Raw genomic sequence first — 20615 nt, 5'->3', positions numbered from 1 at the left:
TCACAGACACACTGCGCCGTCTGGGGCTATCCCTCTCTCAGACGCGCCAGGAGAAGTCACAGTGGCAGGAGTTCATCCCCGGCAAGTTGTTTACCGTCTAGATGGCAGGGCTGACAGCTGCAACTATCTCAGGAATGAGCAGATGCCTTAAGTTCACATCAAGTGCAATGGATGTTTGTCAGCACCTCATGACTCAGTTTTTACCAGATAGCACCAAGAAAGTGATGACACAGGGAGAGATGTCACATCCTCAGAAGTGGTTACACGTCTGTGGCCCTGCTCCACTTAACCTACAGATCAGTTTTCCAGATCAACTTAACTCTTTGCAACCAACTCGTGCCAAAGGAGGACACTGGATAATCTTCCTCCAGCATCAGACTCAGCCTAGTCGAGGCTCAGGTTAACCTTGGACTACTAGTGACAGCTGAGGGATGTGAAATGTTGAAAACAACCATTTGGAAGGGGCGCGTGTTCTGCTCTAAACGTATTCTCTCCTTCAGGAGAAAGTTGGTATCTGCTCTGCAGTTATTTTACTTCCAAATCAGGCAGAGTAAGGGTTCTTATCCACATGGGCAGCACATTATAATCACATCTAGAATCACCATGGAGAGCTTTTATGGAATTCCTCTGTGAAATGGTGCAGCTGCTTTGGAAAATGCCTGGCAGTTCCTCAAAAGGTTAGACATAAAGTTACCATATGACCCAGGTATTCCGCTTCCATGTGTATCCCCAGGAGAAACGAATCACATGTTTACACAAAAACTTGTGCCCGTTGTTTACGAGCAGCGCTTCCTCCTCCTAGCCAAAACATGGAGTCAACCCAAATGTCCATCAGCTCGTGAGAAGGTAAACAAGCTACAGTATATTCATAAAATGGAATATTATTTGGGCATAAAAAGGAATGAAATACTGACACATGATAATGTGGACAAACCTTGAAAACCTTATATGAAGTGAAAGAGGTCAGTCACAAAGGACCACCTATTGTGTGATTCCATATATACAAAATGTCCAGAACAGGCAAAATTATACAGAGAGAAAGTAGATTAATGGTTGGCCGGCTAGGGCTGGGGAAGCTGGAGAGAAATGGACAGTGACCGCTCAGAATGTTCTCCACCTGTGGTAAAAGTCGTACAACTCTGATTATACTAAAACTATTGAATTATATATTCCAAATGAGTGAACTGTATGCTATATGAAACTTGTAAAGCTGCTTTTAAAAAATTACCCCCTGGGGAATGGGGTCCACACACCGGCATTTTTTTAAGCCTGGAGGTGCAATGAGCTGGCTGTCAGGACTGAGAACCTCCCCGCTCTGTCTGCTACTCTAGAGATTCCAGGGGCCCTAGTGCAGGAGGCACATAGCGAGGCCAATGAGCCCCCTCTATCCAAAGGTGTGGGGAAAGCCTGGGGCCGGCTCAACTCTCGCTCTCCCAGGGGAAAGGATTCCTGGAAGGGAAGAGCGTCTGCCAGGACGGCTCACATGTCCACGCACCCTGCGGCCACAGCAGCTGTAGGGGTTCACATTCGTTCTGGCTCCAAGCTTTTGAGAAAGGGCTGTCTGTCTCCTTTGCACAGAGCAACGACAGCAGGCTGGGGAGGTGGGTGGCAGTGTGCTCCCCTTAACCTACTGCACACACCTTGTTTGCACATCTTTCAGGTGGTTTTTGACATTTCTGGAAGGAAATGTCCCAAAGAGCTGAACCAGGGTCAAACACGCAAAAATTGGAAAGACAGGCCAAATCCAGATAGCATCTGCCTTTCTGAACCTTAGAATGTGCTTGCCAAGAAAAAGAGGCCGTGTCTGCGTTCCTGACAATTACACAGACAGCTGGGGAAGTGAGAGCTGATGACAATGGCGATGGGGTAGCAGAAAGAGGACAGGACAAGGATGCTGCTGCCAGAAGACTTTTCCTCAAAGGCTGTGAAGAGATGCTGTCTTTGCTTGGTTTAGCCTTCTGCGTGCAGCCAAAATGTGACTTATATATTTCCTAGGGCTGGGGGGTCTCTAGGGATACAGCAAAAGAAATGCAAATTATCTTAAAGTTCTGTCATCAAAGGGGAAGAGTTAGGAATCGCCTGCCTTAGCAGCTGATCTCTGGATGTTTCTGGGTTTCTGGAGGATGGAGGGCACAGGAAGTAGATGTTACTCAGGATATTTGTCCCAGGAAACAAAGTGTTGTGACACTCAATAGGAATGATATGATCCTCACAGCCAGATGCAAGCCAACAAACAAAAGAAGCAACCAGCAACAAGATTGTATCTGCCAAATATGCCACTAGACTCTTCTACCAGCTCCATGAATAAGAAAGACAGCTGGACCCTGCCTACTGGCTCTTACGTCTACGGAAGACAAACACACAGTGCAGTTCCACACTGCAGAAACCCTGCAACTAACTGCTCTTTCCTGTGTGGTCTGCGCAGGACACCGAGTACAACCAGTGGGCTCGGTGACAACTCTCCCTAGATGAGTAAAGGACAGCAAGTTAGGGTCTTGGAACCATATACTGAGAGAGGTAGAAAAGTCGTCTATTCCAATAGACGTTCAAGGCTCCTCCAGCTCATCCCCAACAGTTGAACAATATGACTGGTAACAGGTTGTCAAGGCAGCCCATTCTATTTGGGGAAAGTTTTTGTTGTTAGAAGGAGCCTTTCTAAACCAACCTTAAATCAACCTCTCTGTTTCTGTCTTCTGAAGAACCATAGAATTAGCATTACTATTTTACAGCCATCTCTGTGTTATCTCCTCCACTCTACAGTAAACTTGGCCTTGAGGACAGAGACCAACTTGCTCCTCTATGTATCCTCTCAATATAGTGACTGAAGTAAAAGGTGCATAGTCCATAAATGTTCCATGAGATGGGCTGAATCTAACTCCTCTTCCATGTGACAATCTTTTAGGTATTTGAAGACAGCTCTCCAGGCTACTGAACTGTGCTTCTGCCCACTGTTATTAAAGTCCTTTACTAGCTGGATCCTCCTCTTCTTGATCCTCTTCATTTTATTAAGTGCCTCTCAAAGTGTGGGCTTAGGATGGGTCCCTGGGCCCCAGAAGATTATTTCTATAAACGAGTGGGGAAGAGAGAACCATCCACAAACAAAAAAGCCTTTAGAACCAGGGAAGTAACTAACATCAATGATCAACACTGGAGAGAACATGCCTCACCCAGAGAGGTTCGGTTCCAAATTTTGCAAAATCGATATGCTAACCAAACACAATACAATGCATTAGGTCCACAGGCTTCCAGGGCTGAATCCCTCGGCCAAGGCCCTCGGGCTTCCCTTCTCAGTCTGGACAGAGTGCGGCTATTTACGCACCTAAGAGCATATCCCTTCTTAGCACTGAGGTCACAGCTAAGTCAAATAAAAATTATTCTCAGTCAAATAAAATCTCCAACTACAACCCTAGCCCCAGAATGAATTGCACGTATCTCCAAACTTGAGCCTTGAAGACATGATTATTTTACAGATTTTATTTATTTATTTTTAGAGAGCAGGGAAGGGAGAGAAAGACCAATGTGAGAGAGAAACAATTGATCAGCTGCCTCTTGCACACATCCTGACAGAGACCGAACCTGCAATGCACAGTGCAGGTATATGCGCTGACCAGGAATCGAACCTGTGACATTTTGCTTTGCAGGATGACACCCAATCAACTGAGCCACACTGGTCAGGGCAAGGCACAATTTTTTTTAAAGCTGCAATTCAGGACTACACATATATCCTTCAAACTCCATTCTATTTCTTTTAGCAAGTTATTCGCACCTGCTTAAATCCTTTTGACCCTTGATCTGGCTTCCAAACATTTGCTTTCATTCCTGCTTCATGTTATCTCTACATCTGAAAAGCAGCTTTTCTGTTTTCATAAGAGGAAAGGAGCCTCTCTGCTTTCGTTGGGAACTACTGTATTTACAATATGTATACTTGTTCTCTGGTATTCAAGAGGTGATAGGTTTCTACACGGTTTCTCCAAGGACAACTGGAGGGAAGACATCATAAAGAACCTGGTCATTTGTATGGAGTCTAGTCCAACAGAGCATAAGCCATCGGCAGGAGTTAGCCTGAGACAGAGATGCTCAGGGAGATGGTGGCTGCCATTGGAACAACAGCCACTGTAAGACCCAGCTGCTAGCTTAGATGGTCAAGTGAAGCCAAGCATTTCCCATAGAGAGACCAGCCTTAAAAACTTCCACTTACTATGCTGTGGATCAGTCAAATAGGAGTGAGGGTAGGATTTCTAGAGGTCTAGAGCCATAAGGCCCTCAAAGAAGGGCAAGGAGCTATCAGCTTAATGAAGAGATTTCTGAAGCCAAACATGCACCTTACAAATAAAGGAATCACAGAGCCCTGGACAGTTGTGGGGTAAAAATTCATCTTGACCCAGAGACAAGGGTGTTACCACTCACGGAGCTGCTATCAGAAAGAAGGTCCTAGAGCAGAGTGTGAATCCCACTGACCAAGCAACTATGAGACCCAGATCTCCCTTAAGGTAGAAACGCATATAGTGGCTTTAAACTCAGATAATGAGAAGGAAAGTAAAGGAATCCCAGCACTATGCACAAGAAGACACATGATGCAAGACTGAATAAGGCTGGACTTTCGTAAGAAATTGGAGCTTTATAAAATGTTTTCACGGTTTTCCATTTTCTTGCCTAATAAACTTCTCTTTGACAGATAAGATACCTGACTGACAGAATGACAGGGAAGAGAGATTTGATGACTCCTTGGCCAAGATCATCAGGGAGATCACAGAGATTTACAGCGAGAGGGAATGAGGGCAGCTGTGGGTAAGAGAAGGGCCCGTGGGCCTGGTGCCGGCAGCTGAAGCGATGGGGAAGGAGGCTCAGAGGAACGTGGCTGCTTCTCCCTGCCTGCCGCAGAGCGCTGCACTGAAAATCACTTGCAGCTCAATAAATATGCTTAAGACTGCCTCTTCGATTTTGTTGTTCAACTAAGCACAGGTCATTCATTCAAGTATTCAGCTCATAATTCCCTATCTTGCCCACAAGAACATTGAAAGTAACTATCAAATGTCTTTTTGCGATAAAGACCCACCATACGAGTGGCCTTCCACTACGAGACTAGTAATTTCACCACAAAAAGAAATAGACCTGAACATTGCCTTGTATGTGGTTAACATACTTTAGTTCCTAATGATTGTTTTCTTTCCTACATGCTCCCAAAGTTCTGGCTTAATACCTTCCCCAAGAATTCAAGCTAACCTCACTGCTCTTCGCTTTCCAGAAGTCACTGTTGTTGTTGTTTTTCCTACTTGCAAACTAAGACATTTACCTGTCTTAACTCTCTTGTCACCTCTTATTCTCCATGAATTTCCAGATTATTGGTCAAGGGGCAAAATAATTTTGTCTTTGTTACACTGGTCAGAATATGCTTTTGGCCCTTTTTTCTTAAAAGCAGAGCAACAAACTCAGATAAACCTACCGGGACCAGGTAAGTGAGAAAACTAAATGAAGAAGGCCCTGGAGAGCAAGATGGCACTGAACTGACAGGGACAGCCACCCTGGCCACCCTACGAACCATCCAAAGGATGTAACCAGGACTTGGTTTACCAGCCAAGTACTGTTGATAATTATGAACCAGCATTTTCAGATCTTTCCATTCTCCAAGAAAAATTTCCTGAGTTTTAAATTCTGGCAAATAATTGAAAATTGATAGAATCATTGTCAGGTCATACAGAATATCCTTTACCGAAAGGTCACCAATTTGCAACCTCTGCTTTAAAGGTTGGGCAGTGAAGTTTAAGCTGCAAACCGGAAAATTCCATCTTGACTCCATTGTTTCCTCTCACATGGCAACAAAGTAGAGGTGGGAAAGTGCCAGATTCTTAAAACTGACTACTAGAACCTTCCAAACCCTAGAAAGCTTAAAAGGATGCTATACTAGAACAGCAGGAATGGCCAGCGTTGTTAGAGAAAATTCCAGAAGTTATCATCTACAGGTTTACCTCTAAGTTTCAGTGGTTTACCTCTAAACTTCGCTGCCCACTTGAAAGGAGATTTAAGCATGGAAGTTACAGTAAGAAAACTGTATTTGCCATGCAGCTCATGCAAGTGCATGTTTCCTTCAGCTCCTGTTACAAATTACTGCAAATCTGATGGCTTAAAACAACACAAATTTATTCCCTCACATTTCTGGAGATGAGAAGTCTAACATCAGCCTCACTGTGCTAGAGTCAAGGTGTTGGCAGGCCTGTATTCCTCTGAAGCCTGAGGGGAGAATCTTCCTTTGCTTTCTTCAGCTTCCAGAATTCACCTGCATCCTTTGGCCTCTTCTTTGCATCACTCTGACCTCTGGCTTCCTTTGCCATGTCTCCTGCTACTCACCTGAAATCAAACCTCCCTCTGCCTTCCTCTTAGGAAGATAATACTTTTAGGGCTCACCAAGATAATACAGAATAATCTCCCCATCTCAAGATCCTTAACTTAATCTCATATGCAAAATGTCTTTTGCTACATAAGGCAAGATTTGCAGGTTCCAGGAATTAGGACCTGGATATCCTTAGGGGTCATTATTCAAGTCATCATACTAAGGGAACTGGATTTATTCGGTTTCTTACAGATACATCTGAAAGACTTCAATCAATCTGGATCCTTTCTCTCCAGATTAATCTGAAAGACTAGTCCACAAAAACGGGTTCCTCACCTGAAGGCCTGTATCCAGGCCCACTTCTACCATTTATTTGCTCTGTGGTCATGGGTGAATCACTTACACCTCTCATTATCTGTAAAGTGAATCTAATAACCTATTTCATAGTTTGAAAATCAAAGAGGTAAGCTATATGAGGGAGTAAAAGTTTAATATCACTCAGTAGCCTTATCCCAACAAAATGTTCAGCTCAATGATTATATGTAATACGTGACCAACAATCACCAAAGTTATTTCTTGCATGCTTCTTACAAGCCTGATGATTTGAGAGCTATAAAATGTATAGTTTCTATCCTCAGCACAACCCTAAGAGTCATTAAGGTATAATACCTGAGGCAAATAAAAACTTCCCCTGACTGTAGCTTCGTGTAAAATTAGAAAAACAGCCCCTTCCCTACCCTCATCAGACCCTCACCGAATCTACTGAAATGAGTAAGTAAAGCTCAGTACAGGGCACGCCCTCAGTAAATGTTAACCATTACTCACTGGTGTTCTCCTCCATTTTACTGCAAAGAATACTGAGGTCTAAGGAGAGATTGAGTTCTATGCACAAAGTCAGAGAGATGCCAAGTGGTAGAAATGGGGTTGGAGCGCAGGTCAGCTCAGCTCTTCTTCCTTCCGAACTAGAGGCCCAAGTCTGGTGATAAAACCCATCCTGGGTTCACGTCTATCATCATGACATTTGAATGATTCCCAGCTCTTTCCTCCAAGGGCGTGAATGAAATGAAGCTTGTTTAAGTGTTTTAAAATGTAGTGGAAGTGGAATAAGAGTGGGAGCAATGAGGGGCCAGTTCAAAATATTCACACTTCAGTACACTTCCTCCTCTGTTCTGAGGCTCAATATTCATTTGGTATAAAGAAAGTGTGAGACACTGATGGAAGTGGTCTGCTTACGTGTGGAAGAGCAGTCAAAACTGAGCACAAATCTTTTTTTTTTTTTTCTTTCTAACTAACTGGGAAAATAAACTAAGCAAACGCATACTCCTTGTCCCAGGACTTCATTTCTGGGGTTGGGCGTGGACTGCACATTTTCCTAAACGGCTTTGTAATGTATAAAAATGTATCCTGAGAAAGTATGCTTTTACTAGACAGCTTTAAAATGGATAATCACTTGTTCTTAGAAAGTTTGCAAAAAGAGAAAAATGTTCCTCATATAACACAAATTATGAGCCTTCTTCAGGCTAAAAACTTGTACATTGAGGTTTGGCCCAGAAAAAAACAATGTTTGAAGAGTAGCTTCTTGAGAAATGATTAATTTTGATATTCCACAGGCACAAGAAGATTAATAAAAAAGAATTGAGATTTTACAGATGAGGAAAACCAGAGCTTCCCTGAAATCCCTTATCAACAGAAGAGGTGGGGGTGGGGAGAGAAAGAAAGAAAGAAAGAAAGAAAGAAAGAAAGAAAGAAAGAAAGAAAGAAAGAAAGAAAGAAAGAAAGAGGTAAAAAAAAGCAATTTGAAAACAGTATTTGATATTAATATTAAAAAAGGAAAACCCTTGGCCTGTCTTTTCTCTTTTCACTGTCATTTCCCATTCCTCATTTCCCTTGTCACGGGCCAGTGGGGCAACCCCTTATCTTCACCTCTGTCTTCTCACCTCTGGAGAGTTTATCAAATTGAAGAAAAGCACCTGGGAAAACTTTGAACTCTTGTATTTCAAAAAAAAAAAAAAAGAATTTACCCATCAACCCCTCTTTTCTCTCTATTCTTGATAGTGGGGCTCATATATGAGACACTTAAGTGCCTAATTCCTTTTGGTGCTGGAAATACACTTCGCTGCAACCCTGGAGAACTATCACACCTGTCTAATATGCTGCTTTGGAGGGACGTGAGCAATGGAAAACCACGTTAAGAAATTGTGCTTTGAGATGAGGCTGAACACACCACCACTCTTCAATTACTCTTGTCAAAAAAGAAACAAAAAGATTCAAATCTAATCAAGCCTCTAGATTTAACTACCTGCATATAGAAAACACAGAAGATAGATGGAGCCCAAAGTTAAAAGTCTAAGAGGAGGCAATCTGCCAAATCCAGACTCTGAGATATCCTACTGACCAATTGACCTGCTATCTCCCACAAATAAAGAGAGGAGAACACAAGAGAAGGAGAAGGTGGGAAGGACAGTTACATATAAAAGAGGCTTGGGAGGGGACAACCAACAAAATAAACCAAAACCAACAAAACAAGAAACCTCTGCACAAATGCTCACCATACACAAGGATGAGCCAGAGACCATCAGACTTTGGGCCCTCAAGGACTCAGGGCCCAAAAGAACCAGGAGCTTCCCTTAAGAAGCCTGAGTGGTCACACAACAATGCTTAGGGTTAAAGATTTAGTGAATGAAAATATATAATTTCCCTGTAGCCAGAGTAATTTCAAAGCTCACTTTCATATCCATTTATAAGACCCACCTTGGAGAAATGAATAGGTAATAGATTATCCTTTTGCACATATTCAGAGCTGGTGGCAACCTAGCACAGTTACCTCTAGTTCAACATGAATGTTAATTTATTCTTTGCCCGAGTGTAATAAGCTAAGGGCAATATTCAAATAAAATTCAAAATTCTGCACAAATATTATCAGCAATGCCATTTAGTCATTCTCTTTCCTGTGTCTGTGTAATTTAATCTTTTACAGTGGGAATGTAACAAATCAATGATATAGTAAAAACCAAAAGATTAATCTGCTCCTAAGAATATAAAGGGAAAGGGCAAAAAAGGTTGAAATTTCTTTCCTTATTTCAGCACCAAAAGTAGAACCTAAAAACACAACAACCAATTTAAATTTGATTGAGTTAAAAGAAAACATGTAATGCCTATAATCTGATGATTCATAGGTATAAAATTTCCCCAGAAGTGTAGTCTACAGAAAAGAATCATCTATTTTTTTACTTAAAAATTTACCTTCCTCCTGCCTGCAGGTGTTTCATTTCAGTTCAGATGTCCAGAAAACTATGCATTTTTTTACTTTAACAAAAAAATATATTTTGTGTCTATTTGAATTAAAAATTGCACAATGGTAATAATTCTATTATATTTTTTTAATGAACAGTCTTCCAATGGGCATTAGAAAAAAGGCTTTACCTTCACTCCATCCTTCCTTTATTTTCTATCCAAGTCTCATTTCTCTCTATGGCATCCATCGTCACATATCTAGAGGGGAAGGGGATCCGCCCCCCCCTTTCACTAACTCTGACTTCTTAAATTATTGAGTATCTCTGGCTTTGGCCACTCCACATCCATTCCACCTTCCTCTGATAACACAACCCTTTTTTCCTGTCAGGGAACCACCTCTCTCTAATTCCACCCTCAGGCTCCAGGGGTGAGTACATCCCCAGTCAGATCAATCAGATCACTGCATTCTCTAGCCACATGACCCAATCCAGGCCAATCAGAGCCTTCCCTGAGTCTTTTGCTGGAGAAGAACCATCAGAGAGGCCTCCTCCATGAGCTGTTTTTGCCTCAATAGAGACAGCCTGCCTGAGACAGCAGCCAGCACAGAGAAAAAGGGAGACAAGAGACAATGAAATTATTCTAATGACACTATCTGAACCTCTGAATCCAGACATGGGGTTTATGAATACAATACACTAAGCTGCTAAAGGTCTCCTCTGTATGCCAGTTACAACTGGGGTTCTGCCACTTTCCATAGAAAAAGTCCAGATTAATATGTAATCTAATAGTTATCTAAAGGTAACTGGATTTATATTTTCAGCAAATGCACCAAAACAGGATACCTGTAAATGAGTACTGGTCCCTTCAAAGTACTGCCTTCGGGAAGATGTCCACTTGTCCCAGCCATCCTATTATTTCTAAAACCTAGTTTATATTCCTCTTCTGAAAGTTTCTTTATAGTTACAGCTCATATGTCTCCACTTCCCATGCAGCCTAGTCATTGGCCACTATTAAATAGGGGGCACAGGCTGAATGGTTAATGGCCTGACAAATGCTTGTATAAATCAGCCCTTATGAACCACCAAGCCATCCTCACCATTGAAATGGTACATAAACCTCCTCCAACCGAACTTTTTCCTCTTATTTCACACTCAGAGCAGAGCTGAGATATTTTAAATCCAGTTTCTCAAAACAGTTTGGGGAGAACATAATCCAAAAATAGCCAAAATGTTTACTAGACCGTACTATTTGGAAGAATATGTTTTTTAAAAATTTTTATTTATTGATTTTTAGGGGGGTAGAGAGAGAGATCTGTTGCTCCACTTATTTATATATTCATATGCATCCATTGGTTTTGTCTTGCAAGTGCCCTGATGGGAAATTGAACCCGCAACCTTGGTATATCGAGATGATGCTGTAACCAACTGAGCTACCCAGCCAGGGCCAAGAGTATTTTTAGGCATAACTTCTCCTCCTGCTTCAACACATACACACATAGGAACTCACACTCTCATAGATCACCTCATCAGACCATATAAGAAGTATGTGGATCACCCCTTACACATGGTCTGACATTGCAGTGCTAGTTCTTCAAAATCCCAATTTTATCTAATCCACTGGATTCCATATCCTCCGTGCTTTGCTCTATGGCCAGAGACTGCTGCTAGCTCTACCCCAAGAATGGGTGTCCCAAATCCACATGATAGATGAGCCCTGCATTTCACACAGGAAAGGTGAAACAGGGTTTTTTCATGCTGGGTTCCCAAAGGCTCCCTCCCAGCCTGCTCACACATTCTTGAAACAGAAAAATTTACTCAACCATGATCAGTTGCATTAAAAAATGCCCTCCCTAAAACCCCAGCATCAAATACAGAGCTCTCCATTCAGCTTCTCCAGCTGAAATGGGGGGTTGTAGGAATGAAGGCTGTGTGCATAGCAATCTTCTCTGCAGGCCCTAACCCTCTACACTGATGTTAGTAACACAACAAAGTAATTCATAGTGAAGGAACAAAGAAAAACCTGTAATACACCCAAAGGAATCGCACTCTCAAACAGACATTGAGGCCAGAGGCATTGTGTTAAAAATCTTTAAAAGGAAGAAATTCTATATAGGGACATCTGACATAGCATAAAACTTGAAAAAGTGTTGAAAAATACCATGTTCTTGAAGAAAGGATTGAAATTTCTTTCAAAAGTCAATCTTGTCCAAAATTAATTTTTAAACCTCATGCAATCCAATCAAAATTCTAATTTGACTTTTAAAGCCTAATTAAGACTTTAAAAAATAAACGTTATTTCAGAATGATTTTAGATTTACAGAAAAATTTCTAAGATAATACAGACAGTTCCCACATACGTCACACCCAGTCCCCTCTGTTGTCAACATCTCACGTTCGTATAATGCATTTGTCACAATTAATGAACCAATATTGATCAACTTTCTTTGAAATTAACAAAATGAATCTAAGGTTCGTCTTAGAATATACAAGAGATAATAGCCAGGAATAGTTTTTAAAAAGTATAATGCTAGGGAAATAGCACATCATTAAACAGACTATAAAATTATAGGAAAAAAACCGAAAACACCAGTTTGATACTCATCAACAAGAGCCAGGCTGATCAAAAGAAGAAAGCAGAGTCTAGAAATGGGTCCAAGGAATTTGATAGGATCCAAGGATTGATATAAGTCAATGAGAAAAAGATAGATTATTCAAAATAGTTTGGGGATACTAGTTAGTCATCCAGAAACAAATCAAGGTAAAATACAACTGCCAAACAAATACAGGGTGAATTAAATGTGTAAATGGAAAAAGCAAATGAAAAATATACCAATAAATGAGTAAATTAAAAAAAAATCTTGGGCTGGAAAAAAATCTTTCCATGGAAGGCCATAAAAGCCAAAAACTTGAAACTATATCAAACTCTACTCATCCATTATTGTTCAAAAACAGCCATAGAAAATATATAATACAATTACTGTGTGTGTGTGTGTGTGTGTGTGTACGCGTGCGCACACACGCGTGGTGAGAACATTTAAGATTTACCCTCTTTGCAACTTTCAGGTATTTAATACAGTATTGTTATCTACAGTCGCCATTCTGTGCATTAGATAAAGTAACAGAGATATTAACTAACCACTATGGAGGTAATCATTTTGCAAGCCACTATCGTGGTAATCATTTGCAATATATGCAAATATTATGTTTCAAATAATCACACTGTACATCTAAAAGTGACATAATGTTACACACCAACTGTATCTCAACAAAGGTGAAAATACATGTAACAAAAAGACACATGAACTGATAATATTTCCTACATAAATAAAAATTTCTGACAGAAAAACATTTACAGAGTAAAAACACAAACCAGAGAAAAGATTTGCAGTAAATACGACAAGCAAAGGGTTAATATCCTTATAAACAAAGAACTCTTGTAAATCAGTATTGTTACCAGATGAACTGTCCCAACTCCCAGCTGACTAGGAACATGCCCTTCCTCACAGAGCCTCCTCTCTCCCAAGGACAGAGCTCCAGCAGTTCCAGCCCCTCCCATCATCGCGGCTGCTGGGGTTTTTTTGTTTTTGTTTTTGTTTTTTTGCCTCTTCCTGATCATTCTCATTCGGAATACAACTACTTCTTTCCCAATATAAATAAATAAATAAATAAATAAATAATCAGTGCAAGGCCACCTTCTCCTGGCCCTCTGTCTCCATTGAACTAGAACCCCATTTCTTTGTTCCCTTTCGCAGCAAAACTCCGTCAAAGTGTTGTCCAGTTTATCTGCTGCTAGTACCTCTTTTACTTATCTCCGCTGTGCTTTCTTTTTCCCGCTACTCTTTCCAGAGGCAACTACAGTTAACAGATTGGTAAATGTTTCCAGAATTTTTTCTCTGCCGATTAAAAACATACCTCAATATGTTTTAAAAAGTTGTCTCTGGCTGTTGAGATAGCAGATAACTTTGCTCCTTTTTAATGTTTTGGTACTGTCTGAATTTTTAAAAAATAATAAGCCTGTGTTACTTTCATGATCAAAGGAAAAAAAATTGTTTTCATTTTCGATAGAGTCACCATCTTAGCCTTCAGAACACTACAGCTGTGGCTTTTCCTTTAAAATGAAGAGTTGTAAATAAATAAATGCAGAATACATGAACTTGTTTGCTTTTAATAGGGGGAAAAAAACTACTAAAATGCACAGTAGCCTTTATTTCAGATAAACTTTTATTTGGATGACTTTTTATTAGCGTAGCTTCTATATCAATGTTTTTCTGACTAAAAGTAATGGGAGTTTTTCTTTTTTTCCCTTGGGTAGAAGACAGGGAGAAGGATGAATAATGAGTAGAAGTTCTCGGAAGGAACCAAGATGGGATCGCAGGCCTGAAGAGATCCAGAAACTCCTTTCGTTCATGCAAGAGATCCTCCTGCACTCATCTGCTACCCTCACCCCTCAAACACACACACACACACACACACACACACACACACACACACTCACACACACACACTCACACACCCCTTTACCAACACACTGGCGTCCATGTGAACCCCACCTCACCTCCTGGGGCTGAGCCCACCGAGCTCCTCACTTCCAGGTGAAAGGAAGGCAAAAATTTGGGGGAGGTGAAAAATTAGGGAGGAGAACGTAGCAGCAAGTAAGTGAAAAGTGAACGCAAAGAGGCAACTGAATTAATCTACTCTGACAGGAACAGGGGACGCAGCTCTGAATCAGTCACCATCTCCATCCTGCGAGCCCAGGAGTCCCACACTCTGTTCTGTCCTACGGCCAACAGACCCTAGCCAAGTCCAAGGCAAGGCAAAGAGCTGTTGCTTACCGAGCATTGATGTAGCCATTTATTTGAAAGGAGAACTTAACTTTTCGCTGGGGGTGGAGGGGAGCAGCACACTCAGGACTGCTGACGTTCACAGCGCTGCTTCTCCCCACCTTCGCTTTTGCATCTCAAGCTCCAGGAGTCACTTAAAAGCAGGCGATGTATTTTCAAGAAGTAAATCTCTTGGACGAGTACCTTATGTTCACGAGCTGGAGAGGGAAGGTGCTGGGCTGTGTATTGGAGCTCCCAGCCAGGGAAGACAGCTATCTCTTTTGGCACAGGTTCTCAGGGATGAGACCATGTCTAGCGGGGATTTTCTCCAGATTCAACAGCCTTGGCCCTACCATCCCGCACAGCTTTGTTTGCACCATACATCACTCGTCACGAGGCTTTCGTTTTTCCTTTCAAGCATCCACAGGTCAAATACTGTGTGTTCCCAACAGTCTGTGAACTTCTTGGACCAGCAAAGGGATATTCATTTTGCTCAGCGCTCCTTTAACATTTCTATTGTGTTCGATTTCCCACTCCCCCTGCCCACATCCCCAGAGAATAACTTCTTCCTTGTTTTAATAACTTGGACCACAGTCAAGGTTGATGTGTTTCTCCATTTTGCAGGATATTTTCTTCAGGAGAGACAAAACAGAGGCTAAGAGAGTAGCCAAGGCTTGTGAGCAGCCTTAAAAAAATCAGCAGCCATTAAGAACACATAGAAAATCTTTTTCAAGAAATAAAAAGCAGACAACACAAGGCACCATAAACAGAATTATTCATAAATGTGGAGTGACACTAAGAAAGGGCCCCTGGTAATTTTTTCTCTCAGTGACCCACTTTAAAAAGCTAATTTCGTTTGTGGGTGAGGTCAAGGGTCCTAGTTAAAAAAGTGGTTTCCAAAAGTATCTTCTCTTTGACTTAAAATTGAAATACAATATTCTCCCATTTGAAATCATAAAAGTAATTCTGGTCCCAACGGGCATGCAGAGATTAGAAAATGAGTACAGGGAGAGACAAAACAGTGGCAAGTGTCTCCACCCCTCCTCATTCTATCAAGTGTTCTTCTCAGCTTCCTCGCGCTCTCCCTAAAATCCCAGCCCTACCCTTTAGCCTATCACGGCTCCCAGACATCTAATGAAAGATGTCTCCACGCACTTGTTAGGACATGGGGAAACAAGCCTATTTTTTTTTTTAATAAAAGTAACATTCTCAAGGAAAGAAGACGTGAGCAAATATTTGGTGGGGGTTAGTCTGAAGTACATGATATTTTAATAAAAAATTGATAATACCTCATTTTTATGAGCGACATGGGAATTATGTCTTTCTTCTCCAAAACATGAGTCAAGCCTCCAGTTTTCCTGTCATATATCTACCCTGTCACCATGATTTTTCTTACCACTGATTTCAAACTAGTGTCAGGACACTAGTTACAGATTAAAGCAAAAGGTGGGGGGTTTTTCTCTTTATTTTTCTACATGACATAGCTTTTCTGAAATGTATTTTTGGCGTTTTCGCATCGCAGCAAAAGAAAGTAAATTGGGTATAGCAGAGGATAATGTCACCCACCCAGAGTATATCTCCCTCCCAGGGGAAAAGCCAGGCTTTCTACTGGAATAGCAGATTCAGCTGAATCCAGCTCTCGGTTGTTCAGGGGCCTGGAGGAAAGAGCTAAGCAGTTGATCCCTTCAAGAGCTAAAAGGGAGGCAACCTGTGGGCCATCACACACCGGTGGTCTGAAAAATCTATCTGCATCTCACCACCAGCGTTTTAAAAATAACATGGAATAAAGTGGAAAACATCAGTATGCCCAGCATGGAGGAAGGGTAAGTATTGTTTTCTGAAAATTTTGTGTGGGATTTATGTGCACACGCACGTGTGTATATTGGATCTCAGTGTGAAAGGCATTTCTACCATGGTAACAATCTAAAAAGTTTAAGAAGCTCTAATCTGGGGCCCAGAATCCAGAGGCAGACAGAAGGGGGTTCCAACACGGCTCTGCCACTTACTCTCTATGTGAGCTTGGTTAAGTGGCTTAATCTCACCAGCCTCCTCATCTGAAAGACGGACGTGACCGTAAATTTAGGATTGTCAGGAGATCAAAAGAGGAAACATGCAAAGCCACTCACAGAGGGTTCAATAATGTTAACATCCATCCTTGGATAAATGTTCAGTTCACAAAGGGAAGCAGACATTATCTGACTTACAATTTGTTCTGAAAGGACAAATCCAGTGCGAGAGGTTATGTTAGTAAACAAGACAATTGCACACCTGTTTTGCTCTCCAAAGAGTTGCTCTTCTGTAGGACTATTGTGGCTATTTGATCATTTGATACAGCTCTCTGAATGAAGTTAGTATTCTAGAAATACATTTTGATTTCAGAAGTCCTTTCTCAAAATGTAAGCACCAGACCAATGAAAAAAACTCTTTGTTTTTTTCTTATGTGAAACTGAAAAACAAACTGTTCATACTTCGTGTTTCATCTTTATAATATAGCTTCTGACCCTCCAGCAAGTGATTATTATCACATGTCTAAAGACCTTGAAAGCCATCAAAATTCTCTCAACTGTGGAATGACCCAGATTTAAATGGATGCCAAAATTCCTTATCTATAATTTTTGTAATTAAGCAAAAAACAAACCCTATACTCCAACATGAAGAAATTTTTAAAACTGTAACACACACTCTTCACAATCATGTTCTTTCTATTCTTGGCATTTAGTTTGGGGAGAGTTACTGAATTCTCAGTGGAGAAGGGAGAACAAAAAGAAGAGACCCAGAAAGAAAAAGTAGGACCAAGATGCCAAGAAATATAAGACAAGTTGAGAGTAGGTAGAATGCTGAAATTGACAGCATCCTCTTGAATGCAAGTGGGGGAAGAAAAATTTAAATCAACAGGAACCTTCTTATTTTAGGGTCTAGGGAGAGGAAGTGGAGATTTGGATAAAAAAGGAAAACTGGGGACGGGGTAGAGAGAAGGATCTAACAGTAAGTCTTAAAGGATGAAAAACAACTCTGCTGATCATTGAAGGATGATCCGGAAAACAGGACTGAGCCAACACAAGAAAGAAGGATGAGAAGAAGGAGGCTGGTTCTGGTGTTCATGCAGAGAAAATGAAATCAAAAGAAACAGTTACAGAAATGTTCCAGGGTGCAGGCTACAGGGCTGAGGAAGGCACAGGTGTTTGGGAATGAAAAAGTCCTTGCAGGAAGTCTGGCCATAGACTTGGGGTAAAAATTAAGTTCTTCCTTAGAGATTTAAAGGTAAATGGAGAAAATGCAAGTGAAGTATGACTGAAAGATTTGATTGATCTAACAGCAATATGTGTAATGCCACAAATTTAGTAGTTTATAAAACAGTCACAAGGAAATGAGCAGGGTTCCTTGCTCCCTTTTCTCATCCAGGAGTATGGATAAAATTGTTATCCAGGGGTATGTTGATGAGAAATGTCACCATTTTCGTCCACAGCAGGTCCTCGATAAATAAGAAGCAGAAGGAGAGCGATGACTAGATGTTTCCCATCCCAGTGCACCAATGGCTGCCCTGGTTACCCATTGTCAGTCCTAACTCCTGACAATCACCCCCAGGCACCATCAACAAGGCCTATGTCATTTGCCATCAGCGCATTGTCCACTCACTTGCTCTGCCCTTCTGTCCATTTCACTGAGCTGGAGCTCCCAGCAGCAACTCTAGAAGAGAAGAAGAGGTGGGGAATGGGGAATGGAGCATGCATGGCTCTAAAAGCCCCCCCAGAACCCAGAATCCAATGAGAAGCCACCAGCCACTGAATACACAGAAATGTGAAGCCAGCTGTCTCCTGCAGAGTGTTCACCTGAGACCCCAACCCCCGGGAGCTGGAGGGGAGGTGAAAGGCCCCAGAGGGAGGCTGGAAAAGCCTGGGCTTTTGGAATTAGATCTGGGCTTGGAGTCCCAGCTCTACTGCTTCATATGATGTGAACTTGGGAACTTAACTCTCCGAGCTTGATTTACTTCTTTAGAAAGTTTAGAAAACAGGGTGCCAGTAATTGGACCTCATAATGTTATTAGGGAGATTAAAAGAGGTGACCTAAAAGATCACCTGATACATCACAGGAGCTTCCTGAGTGTCACATCTGACTGTTTATCAACCCAGACTTGCTAGAAAATGGAAAGCAATTCCCACCTGCTCTTCTTTGTTCATTTCCAGGTGCTAAGAATTGCCCCTACCTATCTATGTGTGATAGCTGTGTTCTACCTATTGTAGTTGTATATCAAGTGTGAAGAAATCTGTTGGTGCAACCAGGTATGAGAACAGTTGATTCTGAATTGTCCAAATCATTCTCTCTCAAATATAAATTAAGCTCTTGAACTTGATAAACTCAAAGCATTTCCTGATAAGATAATGAAATAGGTAACACCTGTGATATGACTGGCAAAACATAAACATTAAACGAGGCTGAATGGACAACTTTGAAGAACTCTAAAAGAATAAGTAAAGGCCATATTAAGGTTTCCCACTATTCTTAACTCCCTTGTTTCAGATAAAAATATCCCCTATTTATATGCCTGAAAATTTAGTACTTGAACACAACCCACCAACTGGCGGTAGGAGGAAAACATCTTGATTCTACAAAGAGTCTTGCCTATTCTTCTAAAACTGTACTCTTTTCAGAAGTTATGAGCACCTTTAAAATGGTTCAAACAGGTGTTAAGTTACTGTGTAAGGGCAATGGAATAAAGACAACCTTACCCCTTCAATGTGGCTCCTAAGTTCATCTGATTCCAGGTCATGCATTCAAGCTGGGAGGTCATCTGGTATAAATTGTCACTGTTAGAAAAAACATCCAGAGTTAAAAACGCTTAACTAAACAAAAATGAATGTGCAATTGTCTCTTCAGAAAACAACCGAGTTTTAACTTCCCTTCACAGTGAAAGCCTCCACGTTTTCCAGAACGACAGAACACATGAGTCTGAAATAATTTTCATTGCATCCCGCTGATCTCTGCACAGTTAGTCACTTCACACACAGCAGAAAGGACGTGAGGGTAATTTGGATGTCTTTTAAAAACCTTAGTAGAGCAAACACTGAAGTCTCTAAAGAGGTCTTAAACCTTTGAAGGGAAGAGGCTAAAGGTAGTGAAACTCTGAAAGGCAACACAGGCTGGATAACTCAACATTAAAGTTAAAAGCCTGGAGCTGAAAGTAAAAAGGCGGCAGATTAATTATTCGTGAAAAAGCCATTAAGTTGTTTTAATCAAAAGGATAAGTATCATGTGGATCATGAGGGCCTGAAAAGTCAGAGAAATGGGTGATGGATGGTCTCATACTCAAGGATGTGACAAGCAAAAGAAAGAGGGTGATAAACTCTATGCACAGCAAAAGGAATCATTTTCTATAAATTTTATAATCCTGGTACAAGTAAATGGAGCTTTTTTCTAAAAACCCCCCAACCCAGCTCTATAAAGTGGAATGAGGGTAAACAATGGCTGGTCATTTACATTAAGACCCCGAAGGAGAAATACATTATCATGTAAAGCAATCAAAAGTTATTCTCTCCCTTTTACTTTGCACATTCAACTCTCATAAACATTTTTATTACATGTGGTTTTAAACGTTACTCTAAATGCATTATAAAAGAGTTCTCACATTCATTCCCTGAAATAACACCCCTCTCAAAGTAGCCTGCATGTACAACTCTTTGAAACATCTTTTTTACATGTGTTTTCGTTTTTATTAATTAATTTATTTATCTTCTACTTATCTCATTCCTAGACAACTAGCACATAAACCATCAGGCATATTACCAAGCTCTATTAGGAATAAATTCTGTCCTGGACTGAAATGGTTAATTATGAAATTTGAAACCCAAGAGATTAATGGTTTGTTTGGGAGCCCTTGGTCTAAGCACAGTACAGGACATTTTCACTCTACCTTCATGGCAGACGTGAAAAAAAGCGAAGAAGCTTTCGATATCTGATGTGCGATATCAAATTGCAAATTCTGGACAATCTCCATCTTGTCACGGCATTCCTTTGGGTTGCTTCATCCATCCGTCCAAGGCAACACCACAGTTTAATTAAGAGAAGGTTCTGTCAGGCCAACCAAACTGGGAAATTACAGCCACGCAGAATAAATGAATACTGTGCTTTCTCTTGGCGTAGCTTGATAAATCATGGTCAAGTCCATCGGCCTCTCATGTAATCACTCTGAAAGTTATGTGGGACTCCTTAGTGGCGGGTACACAGGATAAGGAGAAA

The 20615-nt window shown here is 41.1% G+C and overlaps 1 protein-coding gene across 2 annotated transcripts in view; it reads right to left on the bottom strand.

The window, feature by feature from the left end:
* The window catches only part of WT1 (WT1 transcription factor), a 43277-nt gene that overhangs the window by 10374 nt on the left and 12288 nt on the right, over positions 1 to 20615 (bottom strand). The window contains exons 4-5 of one of the 2 annotated variants that reach the window (XM_054586231.1): positions 19109 to 19186; positions 18018 to 18068 (exon numbers count right to left, since the gene is read on the bottom strand). In XM_054586231.1, coding sequence (XP_054442206.1) covers positions 18018 to 18068; positions 19109 to 19186 — 129 coding nt within the window. The remainder of the gene's footprint in view (positions 1 to 18017; positions 18069 to 19108; positions 19187 to 20615) is intronic. The other variant, XM_054586232.1, reaches the window with a different exon arrangement.

Source organism: Pteronotus mesoamericanus, unplaced genomic scaffold, assembly GCF_021234165.1.
Source record: "Pteronotus mesoamericanus isolate MK-2021 breed Mesoamerican mustached bat unplaced genomic scaffold, CSHL_Meso_final contig_90, whole genome shotgun sequence".
Lineage (NCBI taxonomy): Eukaryota > Metazoa > Chordata > Mammalia > Chiroptera > Mormoopidae > Pteronotus > Pteronotus mesoamericanus.
The sequence above is the reverse complement of the archived record's forward strand: the minus strand, read 5'-3'. Positions and strand labels throughout refer to the sequence as shown.